Source organism: Squalius cephalus (assembly GCF_949319135.1).
Source record: "Squalius cephalus genome assembly, chromosome: 18".
Classification (NCBI taxonomy): domain Eukaryota; kingdom Metazoa; phylum Chordata; class Actinopteri; order Cypriniformes; family Leuciscidae; genus Squalius; species Squalius cephalus.
This window is the reverse complement of record NC_137139.1, coordinates 34,163,406-34,186,400: the sequence shown is the minus strand read 5'-3', so window position 1 is coordinate 34,186,400 and position 22,995 is coordinate 34,163,406. Positions and strand designations below refer to the sequence as shown.

Genomic DNA, 22,995 nt, shown 5'->3' with positions numbered 1-22,995 from the left:
CTCGAAGCGAAAACTATCATTAACTTGTTCAGAAAATTGAAATAGTCTGGCAAGGTGGGGCCACGTGTTGGCACATTCCCGGGATGCGATATTTTTTTTCCCAGGATGGTAGGGGAAGACTCATGAATATTCATTAGGGAAGTCATCACTGATTGGTCTGATGACCTACCCCTAACCCCAACCCTAAACCTACCCGTCACTGGGGTTAAGACCAATCAGGGATGACTTACCTAATGAATATTCATGAGTCTTCCCCTACCATCCTGGGAAAAAAAAAATATCGCTCCCGGGATGGACCTGCTGTGTCTTCATCCATAGTTTCGTCCATGGTTTTGTCTTTTATCTAAATCTGACCATGGAGTTGACTTTGGCGAAAAGCTGAAGGTGATTGCTGATAGGCTGTCCCAATCAGTGGTGCCTGCACAATCCAATCACATTTGAGAGGGTTTCCGAGATGTTTCTTTTTTCCTTGGTGTTTTTTTATTTATTTATTTATTTTTTTTAGAAGAAGAAGTAACGGGTACTCACAGTTATGGATAGAAATGTAGTGGAGTAAAGAGTACAATATTTGCCTCTCAAATGTACTTGAGTAAAGTCATGAGTACTCCCCAAAAATGATACTTGAGTAAAGTACAGATCCCTCAAAATTGTACTTAAGTACTGTACTCAAGTAAATGTACTCAGTTACTGTCCGGCTCTGGTTCCTAGCCATATCAGCCTAGAAAATCGCAACTTTACATTTTCCGTCGGGCTTAGTACACGATGTAACTACAGAAGAGTCAAGTTTTAAATAGGAAAAATATCGAAACTCTTTGGTCATTTTTTTGAGAGAGCTGCTAATGGTCCTGTCCGATTCAATGATCTATGCTAAGCTATGCTAAAAGTGGTACCGCCAGACCCGGAGATCGGCCGCATGGATTCGAAAACGGTAAAACTCAACTGTTTAACTCTGGGGGAGCTGTAAAATGAGCCTATTTCCAAAAAAAGTGGAGTATCCCTTTAAAGATGTGATCTCTCTTAGTTCAAGAGGAAGACTATTCCAAAGCCTCAGACCCGCAACAGCAAACGCATGATCACCTTTTCACTTCAAAGACACACTATGCAAGATTTTTACCCTAATATAACAGCTTTGAAATCATTTCAATGGTAAAAGAACTCGTAGTAGGGTGGGTGGGTGGGGGGGGGGGGGGGGGCACTGGCAAAACCAGCAATGCAGGTTTGAGAGTGGCGCCCCGACAAATCTCGCGAGAATCACGACTTGCTTTACGGCACGACGTCACACACATCAACAACATGTGAAGCAGCCTCTATGGAAGACACGCATTTCAGACGTGAATCATGGCGGAGTCGACGAAGAAAGCGTGGTCGGAAGAGTGCAGAGACGGCTCTGCATGAGTGGTGTTTACCACAGTGACGTTAAATACAAGTTAAATCATATGGCGCTGACATCTTGGGGCTTGAGTCTGTGCAGTAGCGATCAGGAAGTAAAGCCGCGAAATCAAGGCCCCGCCCTCACTCTCGGTGTGAGACAAACAAACTTATTTTAAAAACAAATACTTGAATTTACATCAGCGTAATAAAAACTACAGTAAATGACAGATACCACCTTCGGGAAAAAAGGATTTTTCCCTGAACCTAACTAAGTCCTATCTCATCTGACCTAAGTCTACCTGGGTCGTCTCCAGTCGACGTTCCCTAACGTCTCCAATCAACGCTTAATATATAGTCTACCTAACTAACTTGCTTCCCTAACTAGCTTTCTTCCTGCGCAGGAATAATCTACAAACAGACTTCAGAAAATGTCCTTTAAATGCTTTAATCACGGCCTCTCGAGCAGTTCTCAGAGAATCTCCCCCAAGAAGAAGCAAGGCCGGAGGATCTCAGACAAATTACACTGAGAATCCCACCAGCTAACACGAATACAACAGTTTTTATAGAATAAGGAGGTATGGCAAAAATGTCATACTGCATTACATAATTTCCCCACAATTTGATTATTTTTCATAGACAAACCCTTCTGTTAGTAGGTAAAGCAAACTTTGTATTAATGATTACTTCATTGTTAATCACAAGGTTCAAATTTAGTCATCTGTCTAGTTTCAATTCCCAAACTTGTTATTTATACACTCACACAACCAAAGTCAAAGGGGTATGGCAACACAACATCCAAAAACACAGGACAGAGTTTTAGTACATTGTGTTTCAAAGTGTTCTCATGTTAGGTCTAAAAAGAGAAGTAACGTTAGATGTTAGAAACATGGTTAGTTTGATTTACTATTTTATCTATTAAAAATCCACCACAAAGTGTAATTAAATTTAGTTGGTCTCAAGTCCCGTTGAATAACACGGGGAGGCGGTGTTTATGAGCTATACTAGGACCAGTCACCAGGGGGCGAGCGAGACGTTCTGGCTTCACTTTTCAGGGCTTGTGCGGCACGCTTGGGTTAAAACTGTGTGAATGTGTAAATTGGCAAGACAAAACACGTCCAAATGATAAACTTTAACTCTATGATGGTTAAATTTAGCAGTTAATCTGTGAATCACATGCGTGCCGAACCGTGAGGCCTGATCCAACTGCGATCCGTTGCACCCCTACAAGGTACACACACACACACACGACAACTGACTGAGAGTGTGTGTGTGTGATTTAATAACGGTTGTTTGTGGTGTTTAGGGCCGCAGATTAAAGGAGCAGCAGGATATGGCCGCAGCTGTGATACAGCGCTGTTACCGCAAATACAAACAGGTATAAAACACACACACACACACACACACACGTTTACTCAACTATCCACATGGGGACATTGCATAGACATTGCAACAGTTTTTATAGGCAGTTATACAGTCAAACCAAAATGTATTCAGACACCTTGCTATCCTCACTTACACACATGAACTATAGTGTCCTGCACCCGCTAATAAAAACATATCACAAATGATTATATGGAGTCTGAATAACTCTTGGTTTGACTGTAAATACTGGAACCCTAACAGAAAACCTTCTGCATTTTTACAGCTGAAGGCGAGACACACCGTGACAAACCATTGTTTTTTCTTCAATTTTTTCAATTTTGAGATTGTGGGTAAATGCTTCTTCATCTTCTTTCAGACTAGTGGAAAGAAAACATTCAAAATACACATTTAAGTGTTTATTTTATGTATATAATACATATCTTTAAAGGCCATATTTGTATAAATGAGTTTGTTCCTCCACTTCAGCAGCTTTACACACACCTCTCTATATTCTAAAGGGTTTACTGAGGGGTTTGTTCATATATCATCTGTCTGATTTATATAATATAGTAATATAATATAATATTTTATTTCAAAATAGTTTTTTCAGTCTGTTGACAGTATTTTCTGATTTATGAAGAGATAAAAAAAGATCTCCAAAATCCCCTCAGTAAAAACCTGTAGCTCTAATATGTCAACAAAATCAAACAAGAACTTTGAATCTGGCATTAATCAATGTTCAGATTTATGTATGCAAATTAGCGCATGTTTAAATATTTAAAGCATCATTTGCATATTTAAATGTAACATTTCAGAAAACTTGCAATAGAAAAGTTGTTTGCAATTCCTAATGTAATCAATCAACTGTGCAAGTATGCTGATATATTAGTTAAACGTTTCACCCTATTCGCAAGAACTTTTCGTTTCCGCCACGGAATAAAAACAACTTTTTATCACACAATTCAGACTTTTTTCGTATAATTCTGAGTTTAAATCTTGCACTTCTGACTTTTTACCTCCCAATTCTGACTTTTTTCTTGCAAATTGTGAGTTTTTACCTTGCACTTCTGAGAAAAAAGTCTGAATTGTGAGATAAAGTTACCTTTTTATACACTTTATCCAGAAACACTTGATGATGTTAAGAAACAAACTGTGACTGAGTGTGTGTGTGTGTCTGTGTCTTCGCTAACACACTAATATTGCTGTCGTGTCTCTGATTTCTCTCCTGTTTCTGCTTATATTTCATGCTAGCTAACATGGATAGCACTGAAGGTAACGCCAGACTAAACTGACTCACTGTTGTATTCTCTCACTCTTCTGCCGTCCAGTGTGTTTATGTGTGTGTTTGTGTGTATTGCACAAAGCTAACTTTAGCTGGACAATAACTTTATTCTAGAGCTGCTGTAAAGCCAAATCAATCTCTGTTACTGTAATCTCCTGTTATCACTGTAAAGCTGCTGTGAAACACTCTATATTGTTAAAGCGCTGTATAAATGAAGGAGACTCGACTATTGTGTCGTCCTCCTGCACTGTAAAAAATACCTTTCTTACTTAGTATTTCTGTCTTTTTTCTAGTCAAAATATTAAACATTTCTTAAATCAAGATGCATTTACTAGATGAGTAAAATGCCATAAGATATTATGTCTTGTTTTCTGGGGGAATTAATCAAAATGAAGTGAGTTTTTGCTTAAATCAAGCAAAATGATCTGCCAATGGGGTCAGAAACATAATGTTTTTTTTGTTTTTTTTATTAAGATTATTTTTCTGACCCCATTGGCAGGTCATTTTGCTTGTATTAAGCATCAACTCACTTCATTTTGATTAATTCCCCCGAAAACAAGACTTCACTCATCTAGTAAATGCATCTTGATTTAAGAAGTTTTAGATATTTGGACTGGAAACAAGACAGAAACACTGAGTAAGAAAAGCATTGTTTGCAGTGTGTGTGTGTGTGTAACGTGTGTTTGTCTTCCTCCAGTACGCCTTGTATAAGAAGATGACGCAGGCGGCCATACTGATTCAGAGCAAGTTTCGCAGTTATTACGAGCAGAAGAAGTTCCAGCAGTCTCGGCGCGCCGCCGTCCTCATCCAGCAATACTACCGCAGTTATAAAGAGTACGAGCGCGTGAAGCAGGGGCCGCGGGGGCCCGGGACCCTCAACAGCAAGATCAAGTGAGACGCCGCAGATCATTACAGCACACTCGGGGTGTAGCGGTCCTCACACACTGAGTCCTCACACACTGAGTCCTCACACACTGAGTCCTCACACACTGAATCCTCACACACTGAATCCTAGTGGTGCAACGGATCATCATTGATCCGTGATCCGTTCGGATCAATATCTTCGGTTCGGCACACACGTGATCCGCGGATTAATTTATGAAAAAAAAAAAAGTTGTGCGCATGTTCAGTCCACACAGCGTGGTCATGGCGAGCGGAGGAACGGAGGAGCTTGAACGCCCCGCGTCATTTAAATCCCCTGTATGGGAGCATTTTGGCTTCCCTGGAACACGCGTTTGATTAAAAAAGAAAATCAAATGTGTTTTTAATGGTAGTATCATTTTATACAGAAATAAATGATTTATAATTCAGATGAGAATAACGTTAAAGTTAATAAAAATTTTAAGGAAACAAATATATTGATCTGAAATATAGCAAATTAATTTTAAATTCATTCAGGTACAATTACCAAACATATCTCAAGGTCTTTTGAATAAAGGCTGGCAGTCTTTCATTATCAACTGTTGTTGTGGACTATATACTGGAGAAGTATTTGTTCTCCATTTGAGTGAGATGTTTTTATGTGGCTAATTGAGCAAAGTGCTTTCATATATTTTATTATTAGTAGTATTAGTTCAAGAATAAAATAAAAATATCGGATTGATATCGGTATCGGCAAATAGCCAAAGCTGCAGCATCGGTGTCGTATCGGAAGTGAAAAAGTGGTATTGGGACATCCGTGGAAACACATCAAGCATGGCCACGCATTTGAAGCGACATCACCCCGGTGTTTCGCTGACAGGAGTGAAAACGAAGGCTGCTCAACATTTCACAATCAGACCGGGCTAAAACCATCACAAACGCTATCAGTGTGTTTATAGTCACGCTTCATGGAACGAACCCGTCGCGCACCCACTGTTGATTTTATATATTTTAATTTAATATTTTAAAAATATTAATAAACAAAAAGACAAAACTTGTGTTTATTTGTCTTGTCTTGTCTTTTTTTTTTTTTTGCTGATCCGAAAAATGATCCGATCCGTGACTCTGATCCGAGAAACGATCCGAACCGTGAGTTTTTTGATCCGTTGCACCCCTACTGAATCCTCACACACTGAGTCCGAAATCTGCGTATTCGCCATTCGGTGGCTCTGAACTCACTGCAAAACATGCTTCTCTTACTCAGTGTTTTTGTCTTGTTTCCAGTCCAAATATCTAAAAATTCTTAAATCAAGATGCATTTACTAGATGAGTGAAATGACATAAGATGTTAAGTCTCGTTTTCTGGGGGAATTAATCAAAATTAAGTGAGTTGATGCTTAAAAAAAGCAAAATTATCTCTTAAAGCCACTTGATCACAATCGTTGGGTTTGTGCCGAACCGAAAGCCTTGCACCGAACACGTGCATCGCTACACCCCTACAGGACACTACACATCATTACACCCCTACAGGACACTACACATCATTACACCCCTACAGGACACTACACATCATTACACCCCTACAGGACACCCCTACAGGACACTACACATCATTACACCCCTACAGGACACTACACATCATTACACCCCTACAGGACACTACACATCATTACACCCCTACAGGACACTACACATCATTACACCCCTACAGGACACTACACATCATTACACCCCTACAGGACACCCCTACAGGACACTACACATCATTACACCCCTACAGGACACTACACATCATTACACCCCTACAGGACACTACACATCATTACACCCCTACAGGACACTACACATCATTACACCCCTACAGGACACTACACATCATTACACCCCTACAGGACACCCCTACAGGACACTACACATCATTACACCCCTACAGGACACTACACATCATTACACCCCTACAGGACACTACACATCATTACACCCCTACAGGACACTACACATCATTACACCCCTACAGGACACTACACATCATTACACTCATGAGTGACTGTCTGACTCAAACTCTCCTTCTGTGTGTCAGAGGCTCCTTCCTGACCAAGAAACAGGACCAGGCGGCGCGGAAGATCATGCGTTTCCTCAGACGCTGCAGACACAGGTACACGTCTGTCTCTTCATTCCTGCTTACGTGAACTCCAGCCAGTCGTTCTCAACCAATCGCCTCAAAATAAGTTCAAATAAGACAAAACAAGCGATAAAATAAGCTCAAACACATACAAATCAAGATGTCTTTTGTTTAAATTCACCCTCTCAACCTCTGTTTTTATTTCAATTTATGTATACTATAAAAATTGCTTATAAAAAAATATCCTCAATCGTTAAAAAATATCCTTAATCGTTAATTCTTATCCAGTTAATCATTAATAATTTCATGGAAATTAATAAAATCACCATATTAGGCATTTATTTAATAAATCTACATTTTACTAGTTACAATAGGTCAAGCTCTAAAATATTTTATTGATATTATATAAATTGTGAATTAAAAATAGTTAAAAAAGAGCCTTATCCTTAATTCTTATTCAGTAAAAAGATTTTTTTAAATCCTTATCCTTAATTCTTATCTGGTAAATCATGAAAAATTGGAAAAGTCCTCAATGAACATTAATAAAATCGTAATATTACATGGGCATTTATAGAATGAATATACATTTTACTAGTTAGGTCAATCTCTCAAATATTTTATTTATATTTAATTTAGTCCCGTCAAAATGATTGATCGTAATTAATTGCATCTAACATAAAAGTTTGTGTGTGTGTGTATATATATATATATATTAAATACAGTATATATAAATATATAAATATATATATATATACATACAAACTTTTTATGTTAGATGCGAATCTGATTAATCTCGATTAATTGATTTGACAGGACTAATTAAATCAATTTTTTACTGCTAAACGAAGAAAAAACATTATTTCTGTGGTGAAAACATCATATTCAGGGATTCAGACCTTGAATAAATTACATTTAGCATCTGATCTGAACAATATTTTTAGTGTAAATAATTCAGGACACATCCAGATGTGTTTGAGTAAAGACATGCAGGATTTCTCCATTTATTTTCTTCTGCTATTTAGATCATGAAAAACATGAGAATGAAGTTGTTTAATGAAATTGTGTGTTTGCAGGATTAAAGAGCTGAAACAGAGTAAAGAGCTGGAGCACAGAGGACTGACCACCTGACCACACACACACACACACACACACACACACACACACACACACACACACACACACACTCTTTCAGTCGTGTTTACAGTCGTTTGCTCAGATACACTCCTGCCGTCACTCGCCTCACACACTCTTGTCAAAACTACTGCAGGATTTGATTGATTCAGAGAGGAAAGATGGGAAGTTTGAGCTGCATTATTAGCAGTAGAGTATGGAAGCTTGTTTTCGTCACGGAATAAAAAGTAATAAAAAAAAGTAATCGCAACTTTATCTCATAAGACTTTTTTCTTGCAATTGCGAATTTACTTCTCAGAATTGAAAGATATAAAGATATAAAAAAGTCAAATTGTGAGATATCAACTCAAAATTGCGAGTTGTAAAATTCTGAATTTTGATATATATATCAAAATATATATATATCAAAAATATATAATTATTTATATATATATGTATATATATATATATATATATATATATAATTATATATAATTATATTGGGGGGGGGGGGGATTATTATTATTTATGATTATATAAAGTGCAAGTACTTTTTATTTTGTTTTATTCCATGGCGGAAACAAGCTTCCATAGTAGAAGGACAGACAGTTTTTCTTCGGTTGCTTCTTTCCAGTTGTTGCTGCAACACTAAAGTTCACTTCAGCTTTACTGAATCTTTGGAATGTTTTTATGTATTAATGGATCTCTATATAAATGTGAACAGTATATACGCTCATATATATGCTCATAAACACAGAGGTGATTGTGTTGGATATAAACTTATTTATTGATCTCTTGGAGATGTATTTTATAAACACTCGATGTTGCGCCTCAGAACAGAGAACCACAGAAAAAAAACGACGCTGAGTTCATAGCGATATCCAAAGTCTTAAATCGTAGTTGTCATGGTAACACAGGGCGGAAACGTAACGATCGCGCGAATGTTCACGACGCGAGAAATACGATCACTGAAGGTGCCTGATTATAGTCCAACGGTTTGTGTTAAACATGTTTATGTTCATTAAATATAATTAATATAATAGTACAGAAAATAAAAGAAATTTCAGCTGTCACGAAAACAAATTGTTCAAAACTCAATTTGTAAAACCAAGCAAAAATTGTTGTAAATAATGAAACCAGTGATAAAATCACGTTGTTAATCTGGTAACATTCACAAGATTCAACAGCTATTATGGCATGTTCCAGAAACTATGTAAAGTTGTAAAAAAATGAAGGAAAAAAAGGTAATTGCGACTTTTTACCTCACAATTTTGAGGAAGAAAATTGCTAGTTATAAAGTCTGAATTGCCAGATAAAAACTCACAGTAACCTTTTTGTGTTTATTCCGTTGTGGAAACAATCTTCCATAAGTACGTGCCGTTTGAGGAATCCGTCTGAATTATTATCTGAGGTAACGCAGATACTGCTGACAGCTTTTATTGACTTTCGTAGGACTTTTATTTTGACGCATTTATTTTTCAAACTCCATTTTAATTTCTGAGAACTCCCGGTTCTGATTGGATGCGTGATCTCAGACCCGTGTTGTGTGCGTGAAACACGTTACACACGCATAGGTATCGTTTGACAGGATTAAAATGATATTTTTGAATGTGCCTTGAGGTGTTTTTAACTCAATTAACTGCGACAGACCTGCGTCATTGAAGAACTGGTTGGTTCTCCGTCTTGATTCAGACTTTTATGCATTATTCTGTAAATATTGTACAATATAAAGAACTGGTGAAAATATATTTAAGAATGAATATATTTGCTTCTGCCTGATAAAATGTTTAATTTATTCTCTGTACTGATTGCTGATATGCACGGTTATATTTACGCTATGAGATTTTTTCAGCATGTTTTTTGCTTGCTGGTGTTTATGTTTGCATGAGTTCCTGTTTTTGTTAATATTTCCACTCACAGGCCTTTAGTACTGCTGATGCTGATGATGTTTATTTATGAATATAGATTTATGGACATGTTTGAATTGATTTCTACTGTTAATTCATTCTGACATTTATTTGTTCAGACTGTTTTACTGTTTCGTAACATTTCATTAAATTCTTCAAATTCAAGTTTCATTTGTGTTTTTCTTCAGTTCACACTCGGACACAAGCAGATCCACAGTCTGTTTTCAGAATATTTTATTTCTTGACAGATTACAGACACGCAGAGCCTAAATTTAACGTAAAAATCAGCTTTAGTATATGAAACGGTGTCACCTGGTAACATTTATATGAATTCTAACAATGCTTCATGAACAAATATGAACAACACTCAGGACAGTTGACGGGCCAGTGCTTCATCATAATAAAAGTTAAAGCCTTGACAATTTAAATATTCACGCTTGAACTGACAAATTCACACAACATTATGCTAAAACAAATGCCAGTCTCTGCGAGTATCTTATTAAACATAGTCGGTTCTGGCTTAAGTGACCGTAAACAGTCAAGAAAGACAAAACGTGTGTATCAGTATGTTGGATCTGTGCATTCGCTCTTAAAGTGACAGCAGCCTAATATTCCTGCTGCTATCTGTGTTTTTAATATTAATCAAACAACAAAGACAAAAAAAAAAAAGACAAAAATAAATCACTCACTGCTCTTGACTGAATAACTTTTGTAACTTTATTAAGGATTAGTCTATATTTAATTTATACTCTGAAGACTATGCAGTGTTATTTTCCATTTGATTGCTTAAGCAGAATTGTTTTTTTTTACTACAAGTGACTGTTAACTTGTCTGTAATAATGTTTTAAATTTATATTAGTTAGGCTAGTAGTTTTAGCTGTGGTATTGAAATTTTCACTGGTATCTAAAATGTTTTAAATAAAAAAAGGTAAGGCAAATTTATCAACCATATTCACAGCCTCAGTTTTTCAAAAAAAAAAAAAAAAAAAAGTATAGCGTTTTATGCTGCCTTCACAAGCTATGAGAATTATCGTTAATACGAGTTTCCTAGTCGGAAATTGGACATGAACGTTCTCTCAAGATATACAACTGAGTTGGAGATAATTTGGCAATAAACTTTAAACATGGTGGAGAAGAGAACGATTGCTGCAGTTACTGGTCATTTTTATTCGTTTTTTTCCACAACCACTACATCGCATTGTCTTGTCTTTAGTGTATATATTAATAACCATTTGAAGCTTATTGTATAGCATTAATTTGACCAAAACTCTAGATCTAGATAGCTGTGAATGTAGACAATAGCGCCGGGGTTTATAGGGTTGTTAACGAACAACATCTTGAAGGAAAAGTATGGCATTTTATTGCTTTGACCACAGGCACATTTCCAAAAAAAAATAAAAAAATGTATATATATATATATTTATACATTTATATATATATATATATATATATATATATATATATATATATATATATTTTTTATACTAAAATTTATGGAAAATCTTTTCAAATATTACTGCAATATAAAGTGAATGTTCAGCAAAAAAAAAAAAAAGCTTATCATTTGTTAGGTTTTCATAGATTAAACATTGGCCAAAAATGTAAATAAAAAAATAGTAGGCCTATACGCATATCATGGAGTTTGCATATTACGTAAGATAAATAAACAAATAAATTATAATAATGTATAATAAAATAAAAAAGCAATCCTAAATATTTAAATAACACAGAAGAGGCTTCTTATAACAAATATATAAACAGAAAAGCGTTCAAATATTAATAAAACATTCTGAACATGTGCTGATATAGTGAACACACAATCACAACAATTTGGCTTTAGATTTTAGTGCATCTTTTTGTTTCATTGTGTCTATTTTCTAAAACTGGATCAGTAAACGTAACCTCACACAGACACAGACGAGTGTGAGTCCTTCAGCTGAAGAGCGTCACACTTTCTCTCACAGGAGCGACGGATGGATGAAGAGGATCTCGTGCTGCTATTCTTCTGCTGATCCCTCGCCCACTCTAATCTCTCTCTTTACTCCTGCACTGCACTGTGGGAAACACTCTCTCTCTCACACACACACACACACACACACACTCTCTCGCTCTCTCTCTCTCTCTGTCACACACACACACATCACTCACAAAACGAGGCATGAAAAGAACCAAAAAAAAAAAAAATAGAATCTGATTTACTTGATTCATTTAATAACATTACATGTAAATTTAGTTTTATTTAGCAACTTAAGTTTGCAAAGTACAGCAGCAAGTCAAGTCAGTTTATATAGTATAGACGCTTGTTTCCGTCACAAAATGAAAAATAAAAAATGTCTTGTGAGAGAGAAAAGTTAGAATTGCAAAATATAAACTTGCAATTCAGAGAGAAATGTCTGAATTGTGAGTTATAAACTCGGAATTGTGAGGAAAAAAAAGTAAGAATTGTTTATAAACTTGGAATTCTTGGGGAAAAAAGCAGAATTGTGAGAAAAAAAGTCAGAATTGTGAGTTATAAACAGAATTGTGAGAAAAAAGTCAGAATTGTGAGTTATAAACTCAGAATTGTGAGAAAAAAGTCAGAATTGTGAGTTATAAACTTGGAATTGTGAGAAAAAAAGTCAAAATTGTGAGTTATAAACAGAATTGTGAGAAAAAAGTCAGAATTGTGAGTTATAACTTGGAATTGTGAGAAAAAAAGTCAGAATTGTGTTATAAACTCAGAATTGTGAGAAAAAAGTAAGAATTGTGAGTTATAAACTCGGAATTGTGAGAAAAAAGTCAGAATTGTGAGTTATAAACTCAGAATTGTGAGAAAAAAGTCAGAATTGTGAGTTATAAACTCAGAATTGTGAGAAAAAAGTCAGAATTGTGAGTTATAAACTTGGAATTGTGAGAAAAAAAGACAAAATTGTGAGTTATAAACTCAGAATTGTGAGAAAAAAGTCAGAATTGTGAGTTATAAACTCGGAATTGTGCGAAAAAAGTAAGAATTGTGAGTTATAAACTTGGAATTGTGAGAAAAAAGTCAGAATTGTGAGTTATAAACTCAGAATTGTGAGAAAAAAGTCAGAATTGTGAGTTATAAACTCAGAATTGTGAGAAAAAAGTCAGAATTGTGAGTTATAAACTTGGAATTGTGAGAAAAAAAGACAAAATTGTGAGTTATAAACTCAGAATTGTGAGAAAAAAGTCAGAATTGTGAGTTATAAACTCGGAATTGTGCGAAAAAAGTAAGAATTGTGAGTTATAAACTTGGAATTGTGAGAAAAAAGTCAGAATTGTGAGTTATAAACTCGGAATTGTGCGAAAAAAGTAAGAATTTTGAGTTATAAACTCAGAATTTTGAGAAAAAAGTAAGAATTTTGAGTTATAAACTCAGAATTTTGAGAAAAAAGTAAGAATTTTGAGTTATAAACTTGGAATTGTGAGGGAAAAAAAATCTGAATTGTGAGTAATTAACCTGGAATTGACAGGAAAGAAAGTCAAAATTTTGAGCAATAAACTTGAAATTCTGGGGGAAAAAATCTGAATTGTGAGTTATAAATTTGGAATTGTCAGAAAAATTTCAGAAAAGCCAGAATTAAAAATTAGAATTGCAAGAAAAAAGTTAAAATTGTGAGATAAAATCACAGTAACTTTTTAAAATGTTTAAACATTTGTATTCCATGACGGACACAAGCTTCCATAATATAGCGCCTAACTAATGTACATTGTTTCAGAGCTTTACAGAAAGACATTGCTATACTAAAATCTGAAATTCCATGTCAATTCCAATGTTTGTCAGTGAACAATGTTTGTCAGGCCAGAGGCAAACAGTAACAAACTCCAGAAGGTGCTTGAATTGGAGAAAGCTCGACATAATAGTACATGCATTATTGATCAAACCTATTAAGCCAAACCCCGGAAACGAGTCGCATTTTAGCACTTCTGATTCCATCGTCCTGAAGACAAACTCCATTGTGACTAGACTTCAAAGTTTGTCTAAAGGAGACCACAGAGATTGTGTTGCACGTCCGAGAGATCTTCTAGGCTCGTGTCCCTCAGTCGATGTGCATCTGTGGGGGTTTACACTTTGTGAGCCGTGTGTGTGATGAAAAGGCCGTGTTGTTTTCCCCTGTGTGTGTGCAGGCGTGGAGGAACGAGGGATTAGAAAGAACGAGTGGACGGGAGCTTGTTTTCTTTCTGTTTCCCACAATCGCTTTCAGACCTCCGGCTGTGAGAGTCTGCGTCTCAAGTCATAGTGAGCTTCCTCCTACCTAGTCTGCATACTCCGAGGGTTTAGTTTGCAAGGCTGAATTTCCAGAGTGCACTAAAAAAAAATTTGTTGAACAGTCTATTTAACAATATATATATGACTTTAAATTTTAGATCGAACTACACTGTAAAATTTATATATATATATATATATATATATATATATATATATATATATTTTTTTTTTTTTTTTTTTTTTAACAGTGTAGTTCAATGTAATCATTTAAAGTCCGCCTGTGGTGAAAATCCAGCTTTTAATGTTGTTTATATATCTATGGTGTTTTTAATATGCTTTAAGACAAACCATGTGTAAGTTCATAAGTCGACACCATTGCTGAGTATTTCCTCCTTAAAACTGCAGTGAACCAAAGACAGTCTCAAAAACACGCTTTGAAATCGCTGGTGTTTCTGACGTCACAAAATACCTTGTAACCAATCAGATCAACGTGTGATCGTCAACCAGTGGATCTGAGTGAGTGTAGGCGGGGCTCATTTGCATATTCATAGAATATGTCGAGTTACATTAAGGCTATTTTAAGGCATGAAGATTTTTTTTTTTTTTAAGGAAAAAATGCTTGTCCTTTTGGTGATCAAAGGTATATAAAATGTGACTACAGAGGGGCTTTAAAATATGCTCACAGATCTCATGGCAGTTCGTATCTATTTTACATTTTGGCAAATTTGGCAGATTAATTCGTACAATCGCATTCATACGTTTTCATACAATCTGTAAGTTCTGTTTATGGCTGGAGCTTGTTTACTTTTTTCTAAACTTTTTTTTGTACGTTTTTATAAAAGCACACTGTACGAATTCATAAATCGCCATATTTGTCGCATTTTCTGTCAAAATCGAGTTCAAACACAAATGAGGAGCAGTTGAAAACAGGATTTTGCACAGGACGTATTGCAAATAATTCCCAAATAAGCAACATTTCTAGAGTTTCAAATCAGCAGCATTTCCAGGAATGAACGTCCCGCGGCTGTCAATCACAGATGATCACAGATGATTGACAGCTGACGGGATCAGACCCCTTTAGAGCTTTAATCCCTGCGAGGGGCCTCAGATTAAACCCTTATGAATAAAACACACTTTACCACCCACAGATCTGGGCGGAAACAACACTCAACTTTTGTTCTCCGCGGGTTATATAACGGACTGACATCCCATCGATGATCCAGAGACACAAGAAAACTGCATGTCTGAGGAGAGTTTAATCACACGTGCTGAAATGACCGGAATCTCGCAGCACAGGTCTAAGGTAAAAGCATTTTTTTTTTCTCTTTCGTGTTTAAATATTTTATACCGGCGTGCTTATTGTGAGTTTAAAATGTTTGTTTCGTATTAAGATCACTAAACCGCTGATGGAGCGACGGAGGCGCGCGCGCATCAACGCATACATCGGACAGTTGCGCGCGCTGCTGATCCAAGCCGGCGCAACCACGGTGAGCACGAGAGCGTTATTTAGTTATGTCATTTAAATTTTCTAAGACTATTTTTTTTAGAGCTGTCAATCATCAAAACTGGAAAAGGCGGAAATTCTCGAGTTCACCGTACGACACCTGCGCGCGCAGCACTGCCCGTCAACAGGTAATAATAATAATTCATATTTTAAACCTGGAACGTGAAAAATAAAATGACAACGTATAATGACAAACTGACAGCGTGATCTTATGAAAACTCCTCTGTTAGATCATGTGTCAGATGAGTGGAGTCGGTTGCGGTTCTGTGCGGGATACGCGGCGTGTGCGCGGGAGGTCACGCGCTTCTTCAGAACCACAGGCGCGCACCCGAGCGCGGGACACCACGATCGACACCCGAACACGTCACAGATGCCAGATCCACTCACACACGCGCGCGTCTGGAGACCCTGGAGCTAAAACCAGCCAAATACTCTTGCTTTCTATTAATGGAAGTCCATTTATGACAGCCACAAGTCATAATTATGATATAAAATGTCAAAATTATATATGCCTTTTTTCCCTTTTTGGCAGTACTACATTCCACATGTCAATCTATTTGTTGAGCACTTCAATAGTAATAATAATTTGTACATAAAATGAATAAACTTATTTTCTGTGTGCCTGTTAAAGTGGTGACCATAAGAGCAAACATATTAGTGTAAATAAAATTAGGAAACATTTATTGTGTGTGCCTGATAAAATGGTGACCATAAAAGCAGTGAAGGAAGTAATTCCCCTCGAGAGTAATGTTCAGATTTTGAGTTTTGGTTATTTTTCTTCTGCTTTCCAAAAGTTTGATACTTTTGCATTTAAACCGGCGTGAGAAAATCAAAAGGAATGAAATAAAAATTCAATTGCGTGACTTTCTCAGTCTGTTAGACATGTTAGAGGAAGAAGTTCACTCAAAAACAAGCATGTTGTTCCAATCCTGACTTTCTGTCTGCAGTTGAACACAAGATAAAATATTTTGAGAAATGTGTCAGAACATCCTCTTTTGTGTCCGGAAGAAGAAATTAAGTCGAGCTTGGATGGAACGACATGATGATTAAACGAGACAAGTTTCTTTTCTTTCTTCTCTTTCAGCAATGCTGGATGAGGTTAATCAACCTGCAAAATAAAATAACACTATTTCCTTACCATCGTTTCAAACCGTATTACAGGGAACACAAAGAAAGGCTTATCATAAAGTAGAAATAATTTACCTGATATTCAAATTAATGTATTTGCAGATCCATTTCATAAAAGCCAGGGATGTAAATTATCGGTCATAACATGCATCTGGAAAACACACAACCTTCATCCCTCATTCACTATTGCTTTCATAAAACACATCACAGTGTCACAAAGAGCTGCTTTTTATTCAATATCCATGAAATAAGCCCCATCAAGCACAAGAAATACAATTTAAAACACATTAAATATAGTGTTGCTAAAAGGCTCTGTCCATTTGTAGATATTATGTCGTTCAGCAGAGTGTGTCATTCTGCATCGCAAATAAACAAATGCAAAAAGTTAAAGTACCAAAGTACTCAAATGCAAAAAGTAAATGTAAACAAATGCAAAGGTAAGAAAGTAAACAAATGCAAAAAGTAAATGTAAACGAATGCAAAAGAAAGTAAACAAATGCAAAAAGTAAATGTAAACAAATGCAAAAAGTTAAAGTACCAAAGTACTCAAATGCAAAAAGTAAATGTAAACAAATGCAAAAGTAAGAAAGTAAACAAATGCAAAAAGTAAATGTAAACAAATGCAAAAGAAAGAAAGTAAACAAATGCAAAAAGTAAATGTAAACAAATGCAAAAGAAAGTAAACAAATGTAAAGTAAATGTAAACGAATGCAAAAGAAAGTAAACAAATGCAAAAAGTAAATGTAAACAAATGCAAAAGTAAGAAAGTAAACAAATGCAAAAAGTAAATGTCAAATGAATGCAAAGCTAAGATTGTAAACAAATGCAAAATTACAAAAGTACTCAAATGCAAAAAAGTAAATGTAAACAAATGCAAAAGTAAGAAAGTAAACAAATGCAAAAAGTAAATGTAAACAAATGCAAAAGAAAGTAAACAAATGCAAAAAGTAAATGTAAACAAATGCAAAAGAAAGAAAGTAAACAAATGCAAAAAGTAAATGTAAACAAATGCAAAAGAAAGTAAACAAATGCAAAAAGTAAATGTAAACAAATGCAAAAAGTAAATGTCAAATGAATGCAAAGCTAAGATTGTAAACAAATGCAAAATTACAAAAGTACTCAAATGCAAAAAGTAAAAGTAAACGAATACAAAAGAAAGTAAACAAATGCAAAAAGTAAATGTGAACGAATGCAAAAGAAAGTAAACAAATGCAAAAAGTAAATGTGAACGAATACAAAAGCGCCAAAGTACACAAATGCTTGGCCAGTGTTAGCAAGCATTCGGCCCATTGAACACAGTCACAGTGCGTTCTTGTGTTACTGTGGTGGTAATCAACCTCAGTCCCAGTTCCCTCGTGTACAGTTAGTTTGAAGCCTAACACACACACAGGTCAGAAGTGTGTGCTGGAGTGAGAGGCGGTGAGCGGGGAGGTGCGGGCCCTGTGGCGCAGCTCGTCCGTGGGGCCCACGGTTAACCGCAGCATGGCGAGGACATTGGCACGGTAGCGAGCGGACATGATGTTATACAGCAGAGGATTCACAGCAGCACTGACGTAAAACAGCACTAAAGACACCAGATTAAAATACTGACTGATGTAATACAAGCTAACGCTGGAGTCCGACACCGAGAACAGCGTCCGACTCACGTGGAACGGCAGCCAACACAAGACGAACACCAGCACGATCACCACTGCAAGAGACAACACAACAATAGTTCAGCTAAAGGGAAAAATCTCTCAATTTACTCATCCTCATGTAGTTCCACACCTAAATGCTCTCGACATGCACCGTTAATTCAAAGACAGTTCAAAGGTACCATTTCTGTCATGCTCCAAAAAGGACAAAAAAGTGTCACAATAAGTTATCCGATAGCTCTGTGTGAGAAACAAATGCAAGTTGGAGATCATTCTATGCACAATAAAATTCAGATATGGCGCATTTTGATTGGTTGTGACTGTTTGATGTTGTGTGGAAAAGAAAAATGGGAAGATGGGAAGAAAAAAAAAAAAAACCCTAAATGTTAAAATAAAGTATTAAAAACTTGAACTTTCAGGTATAGTTTCCAAAGCAATATTTCTCATCTTTTATTTTAGTTTAACTTAATGTACTAAAACAACTAAAACTGAAATAAAAATTTATAAAAAAATATTTTTTTTAAACTACAATAAAAATGACAAAAATACTAAAACTTTAAAATTAAAATACAAAAAAAAATTAAATTATTCAAAATATAAAAAAAGTGTCTCAATCATACTAAAATAACACTGAGAAAATACGGGAACACTTTACATAAAGGTTCATTAGTTAACATTAGTTAACTACCTTAGTTAACATGAACTAAGAATGAACAATATTTCTTCAGCATTTACTAATCTTAGTTAATATTAATTTCAACATTTACTAATACATTATTAAAATCAGAGGTTGTATTTGTTAACGTTAATTAATGCACTGTGAACAAACATGAACTAACATGAACAGCTGGATATTTATTAACTAACATTATCAAAGATTAATAAATACTGTAACAAATGTATTGCTCATGGTTAGTTCATGTTAGTAAATACATTAATTAATGAACCTTATTGTAAAGTGGGTTACATTTTATTTTAAGGTGTCATTGTTACAGTGTAATTCTATAATCAAGTACTGTGTAATATTAATTAACTACATGTACTTACTATAGGGTTAGGATAGGATTAGGGTTTGGTTGAGGGTTAGTTCATGTAATTATGCATAATTTACTGTTATTACTATGGTAAGTTCATGTAACAAGGACACTGTAAAATAAAGTGTTACCGAAAATCCTTCTTTAAAGGTGCAGTGTGTAATTTCTAGCGGCATCTAGTGGTGAGGTTATGAATTGCAACGAACAGAAGTTATGGTGGCCGACAGGAAGTGATGTCGTCGTCTGAGACAGCAGAGAGTAGACAGTTCAGCAATAAGCTTTCTTTACAAAGATAAAGAAATTAAGTTTACTTAATTATTCAGTAAAACGATGTTATTGCGAATATTGTTGTCACTTGTTCATCATTGTGTCAGTGTTTTATCCGCTGACTTTAGCTATAGCTTCTTTTCACAAAGAACAACATAGTGACGAAACGTGTTTGTCCGCTCAGGGCCACCGTAGAAACATGTCGATGTAAGCGGACCCGCGGTGTGTGTAGAGAGAAAACACTCATTCTAAGCTAATAAAAACAAAACGGTTCATTATGTAAGGTCTTTATACACCACTGAAAACATAGTTATGTATGTGATATTGCATTTCTGTCAACAGATCCTCCTAAATATCACACACTGCACCTTTAAGGATCTAACGTCAAATTGAACAATTCCCCATGATCCTCTGTGCTCACCCATCATCCGCAGGGTCTGGCGGTGTGTCTTGTCCCGGTGCAGGTGTGCGCGCAGGTGCAGGCGGCGGGCGATCAGGCCGTACAGGAGCGACAGGACGGCGAGCGGGCAGATGAAGTAGAGGTTGGAGAGCCACAGCATGGCCTTGAGGAGCCCTGAGGTCTGAGCGAACTGTGTGCAGCGACACTCACTGTCTCCATCCTCCAAGCGCTCCACCCCGACCAGAGCCAGCGCCGGCCCAGCGCTGAGCGACGCCACGGCCCACAGCCCCGCGATCAGCACGCGCACACGCCCCCGGGTCACTAGCATGCGCGCGCGGAGAGGGAAACACACGGCTAGGTATCGCTCCGCCCCCAGAGCCGTCATGTGGAGGATGGAGGAGAAGGTGCAGCACTCGCCCACAAACACCGAGAGTTTGCACACGGCGTCGCCCAGGAGCCACGGACGAAACCGCCACAACTGCAAGAGCGAAGAACAGCATGCGTTAGAGCGGTGGTTGAGTATGATTAGACTTTTCTGACTTTAGTCTGACACCCTAAAAATTATATGAAATAAAAGCCATTGTTCTAAAGAAGTTGTGTTCCAAATGTGAGACTAATATCTTAAAAAATGAGATTTTTTAAAGCTGCTATACCAACAAAGGCCACTAGGTGACATGTGGACATGCATTACAGTTTTCATTGAAGACTTGCTACATCAACCATTAAAAATATATACATTTTCGATTGTATTCTCAATATTTTGGACAATTACTAGAAAATATATTTAGTTTGGATTATCAGCATAAAAACTGAAGTTTAAGTCAATGTAAGTGTGTTTATTGTTTTTTCATAGTTTTGATTTTTTCGCTAATTTCTCTTGTCACAAATTGATAAATGTTTGTCACTACATAATATTTCCTGCAAAACAGTGGTCAAATATGAAAAGTACACGCTTAGAGCTTTCCAACGATATATTGTTTGTTAATATTAAATCAGGTTAAGTATAGGGTATAATTGTTTTAAACATGCAATGGCAAATGGGCCCACCGGTGGGCCAGTGACAGTTAACAGGGACTACAACAAACGGCTGGTAGAGACTACACCACATTCCTCCTGGGTTAGTGACATCACCAACCCTAAAATTTGCATAAACCCCGCCCCCTGAACACGATTTATAGATTATCATGACAGAATATGCTAATCAATGACTAAAAGATAGTTAACTCCACATCAGATTCATAAATTCATCAACTAACACTGAGAGTTTGTACACGGCGTTTGATACCGCCAGAGCAAACAACAACATACGTCAGAGCGGTCTTTGATTATGATTTCTCTTTTTTAAAGGGGTCATAAAATGAGAAATCAAAATTCATTCACTTGATCTTTTAACATATGTGACCCTGGACCACAAAACCAGTCACAAGGGTCTCGCCTGCTAACTAACATTACAGGATTGATGTAGTGTTTCCTGTAGCTTTTGTAAGACTGCTCATCGCCCCTTAGGGAAATAATCCATGATTTTGCCATCGATTACTGTTTGTATTACCATAGTTCTCTGACAAATATGATTAAATGGTGGATAACATTGTATCTATAAAAAAAAAACAAAAAAAAAAACATACCACTCTGAAACGTCCTGTGAAATCCGTTCAGCGCGACACTCTTGTTCGTTAACATTGTCAGGGTCTGAATCGGGCTCGAAATGGTCGGAAATTGACGGCATTGTATAAAAAGTATAAAGGTATGCCAAAAAGTATATCAATGTTTATTTTTTTTTATAAAATGTCCGCTGGTTTATCTAGATAAGACTCTTATTCCTCGGCTGGGACCGTGTCAAGACTTTGACTATGCACTGAAACTCACATCTGGACCTTCATCCCGTTGGACCCCATTGAAGTCACTATATGGAGAAGACTTCAAAGACATGAACATCTTTGGATGACGTGGATGTGAGAGTAAATTTTAATTCTGAAACTTTAATTCTGAAGTGAACTACTCGTTTAACGGTCGCATGAAACGGCACGTGAGCACTTGAATACCTTATAGAGATCGAGCGGCATCAGCAGCAGGATCAGGACGTCTGACAGGGCCATGCTGCTCAGGTACAGGTACGTGGTGCTCCTCATCTGTGGGCGTCGCCACACCACCAGGATCGTCAGGGCGTTTCCCAGAAGGCCGAGCAGCAGCAGCGGGACACACAGCGCCGTGACGACCACGAGCACGGTGTCGTTGAAGAGAGACAGGTCTTTCCATTCCGATCTGTTCCCGCAGTCCAAGCACCAGCCGGATCCAGAAGCTTCTTCCAGCACGTCCATGACACCGGAGCTCAGAGCCGACGCTTCATCAGGACTGAGTTCAGGACTCAGAGGGTGCAGGACGTTATTGAATCTCTTCTGTCTCTCTGTGACGCTCACCACTGGAGATCAGTGCCACATACAAGACCAGAGGAAGAGATCGAATTCACTCAATCACACACACACACACACACACACACACACACACACACACACACAGGTTCACTATCTTTGTGGAGACTCTCCATAGATGTAATGGTTTTTATACTGTACAAACTGTATATTCTCTCCTCTTACACTAACCTTACCCATCACACACACACACACACACACACACACACACACACACAGGTTCACTATCTTTGTGGAGACTCTCCATAGATGTAATGGTTTTTATACTGTACAAACTGTATATTCTCTCCTCTTACACTAACCTTACCCATCACACACACACACACACACACACACACACACACTAACCCGACTCCTAAACCTACCCATCACAC

General features: G+C 36.8%; 3 protein-coding genes across 5 annotated transcripts in view; 2 read left to right on the top strand and 1 right to left on the bottom strand.

Moving 5' to 3' along the window:
• Window positions 1-8,208, top strand: part of camta2 (calmodulin binding transcription activator 2) — a 48,315-nt gene extending 40,107 nt beyond the window's left edge. The window contains exons 19-23 of one of the 2 annotated variants that reach the window (XM_079849213.1): window positions 2,675-2,746; window positions 3,985-4,005; window positions 4,713-4,906; window positions 6,957-7,031; window positions 8,072-8,208. In XM_079849213.1, coding sequence (XP_079705339.1) covers window positions 2,675-2,746; window positions 3,985-4,005; window positions 4,713-4,906; window positions 6,957-7,031; window positions 8,072-8,126 — 417 coding nt within the window. In that variant the 3' untranslated portion in view covers window positions 8,127-8,208. The remainder of the gene's footprint in view (window positions 1-2,674; window positions 2,747-3,984; window positions 4,006-4,712; window positions 4,907-6,956; window positions 7,032-8,071) is intronic. The other variant, XM_079849214.1, reaches the window with a different exon arrangement.
• A 7,261-nt stretch (window positions 8,209-15,469) lies between these two features.
• On the top strand, window positions 15,470-16,294 carry LOC307145914 (enhancer of split mdelta protein). Of its 2 annotated transcripts, none has more exons than XM_079849555.1 (4): window positions 15,470-15,528; window positions 15,617-15,712; window positions 15,773-15,857; window positions 15,972-16,294. In XM_079849555.1, the coding sequence occupies exons 1-4, from the start codon at window positions 15,499-15,501 to the stop codon at window positions 16,145-16,147; spliced, it is 387 nt and encodes a 128-aa protein (XP_079705681.1). In that variant the 5' UTR covers window positions 15,470-15,498; the 3' UTR covers window positions 16,148-16,294. The 2 variants fall into 2 exon arrangements, with proteins under 2 accessions (XP_079705681.1, XP_079705680.1); XM_079849554.1 differs by having other exon boundaries at window positions 15,960-16,290.
• Window positions 16,295-17,041: 747 nt separating this feature from the next.
• LOC307145913 (growth hormone secretagogue receptor type 1) lies at window positions 17,042-22,590 on the bottom strand. Its single transcript, XM_079849553.1, has 3 exons — window positions 22,235-22,590; window positions 20,214-20,670; window positions 17,042-18,547 (listed from the first exon to the last, which is right to left on the bottom strand). The coding sequence occupies exons 1-3, from the start codon at window positions 22,508-22,510 to the stop codon at window positions 18,249-18,251; spliced, it is 1,032 nt and encodes a 343-aa protein (XP_079705679.1). The 5' UTR covers window positions 22,511-22,590; the 3' UTR covers window positions 17,042-18,248.
• Window positions 22,591-22,995: the final 405 nt, after the last annotated feature.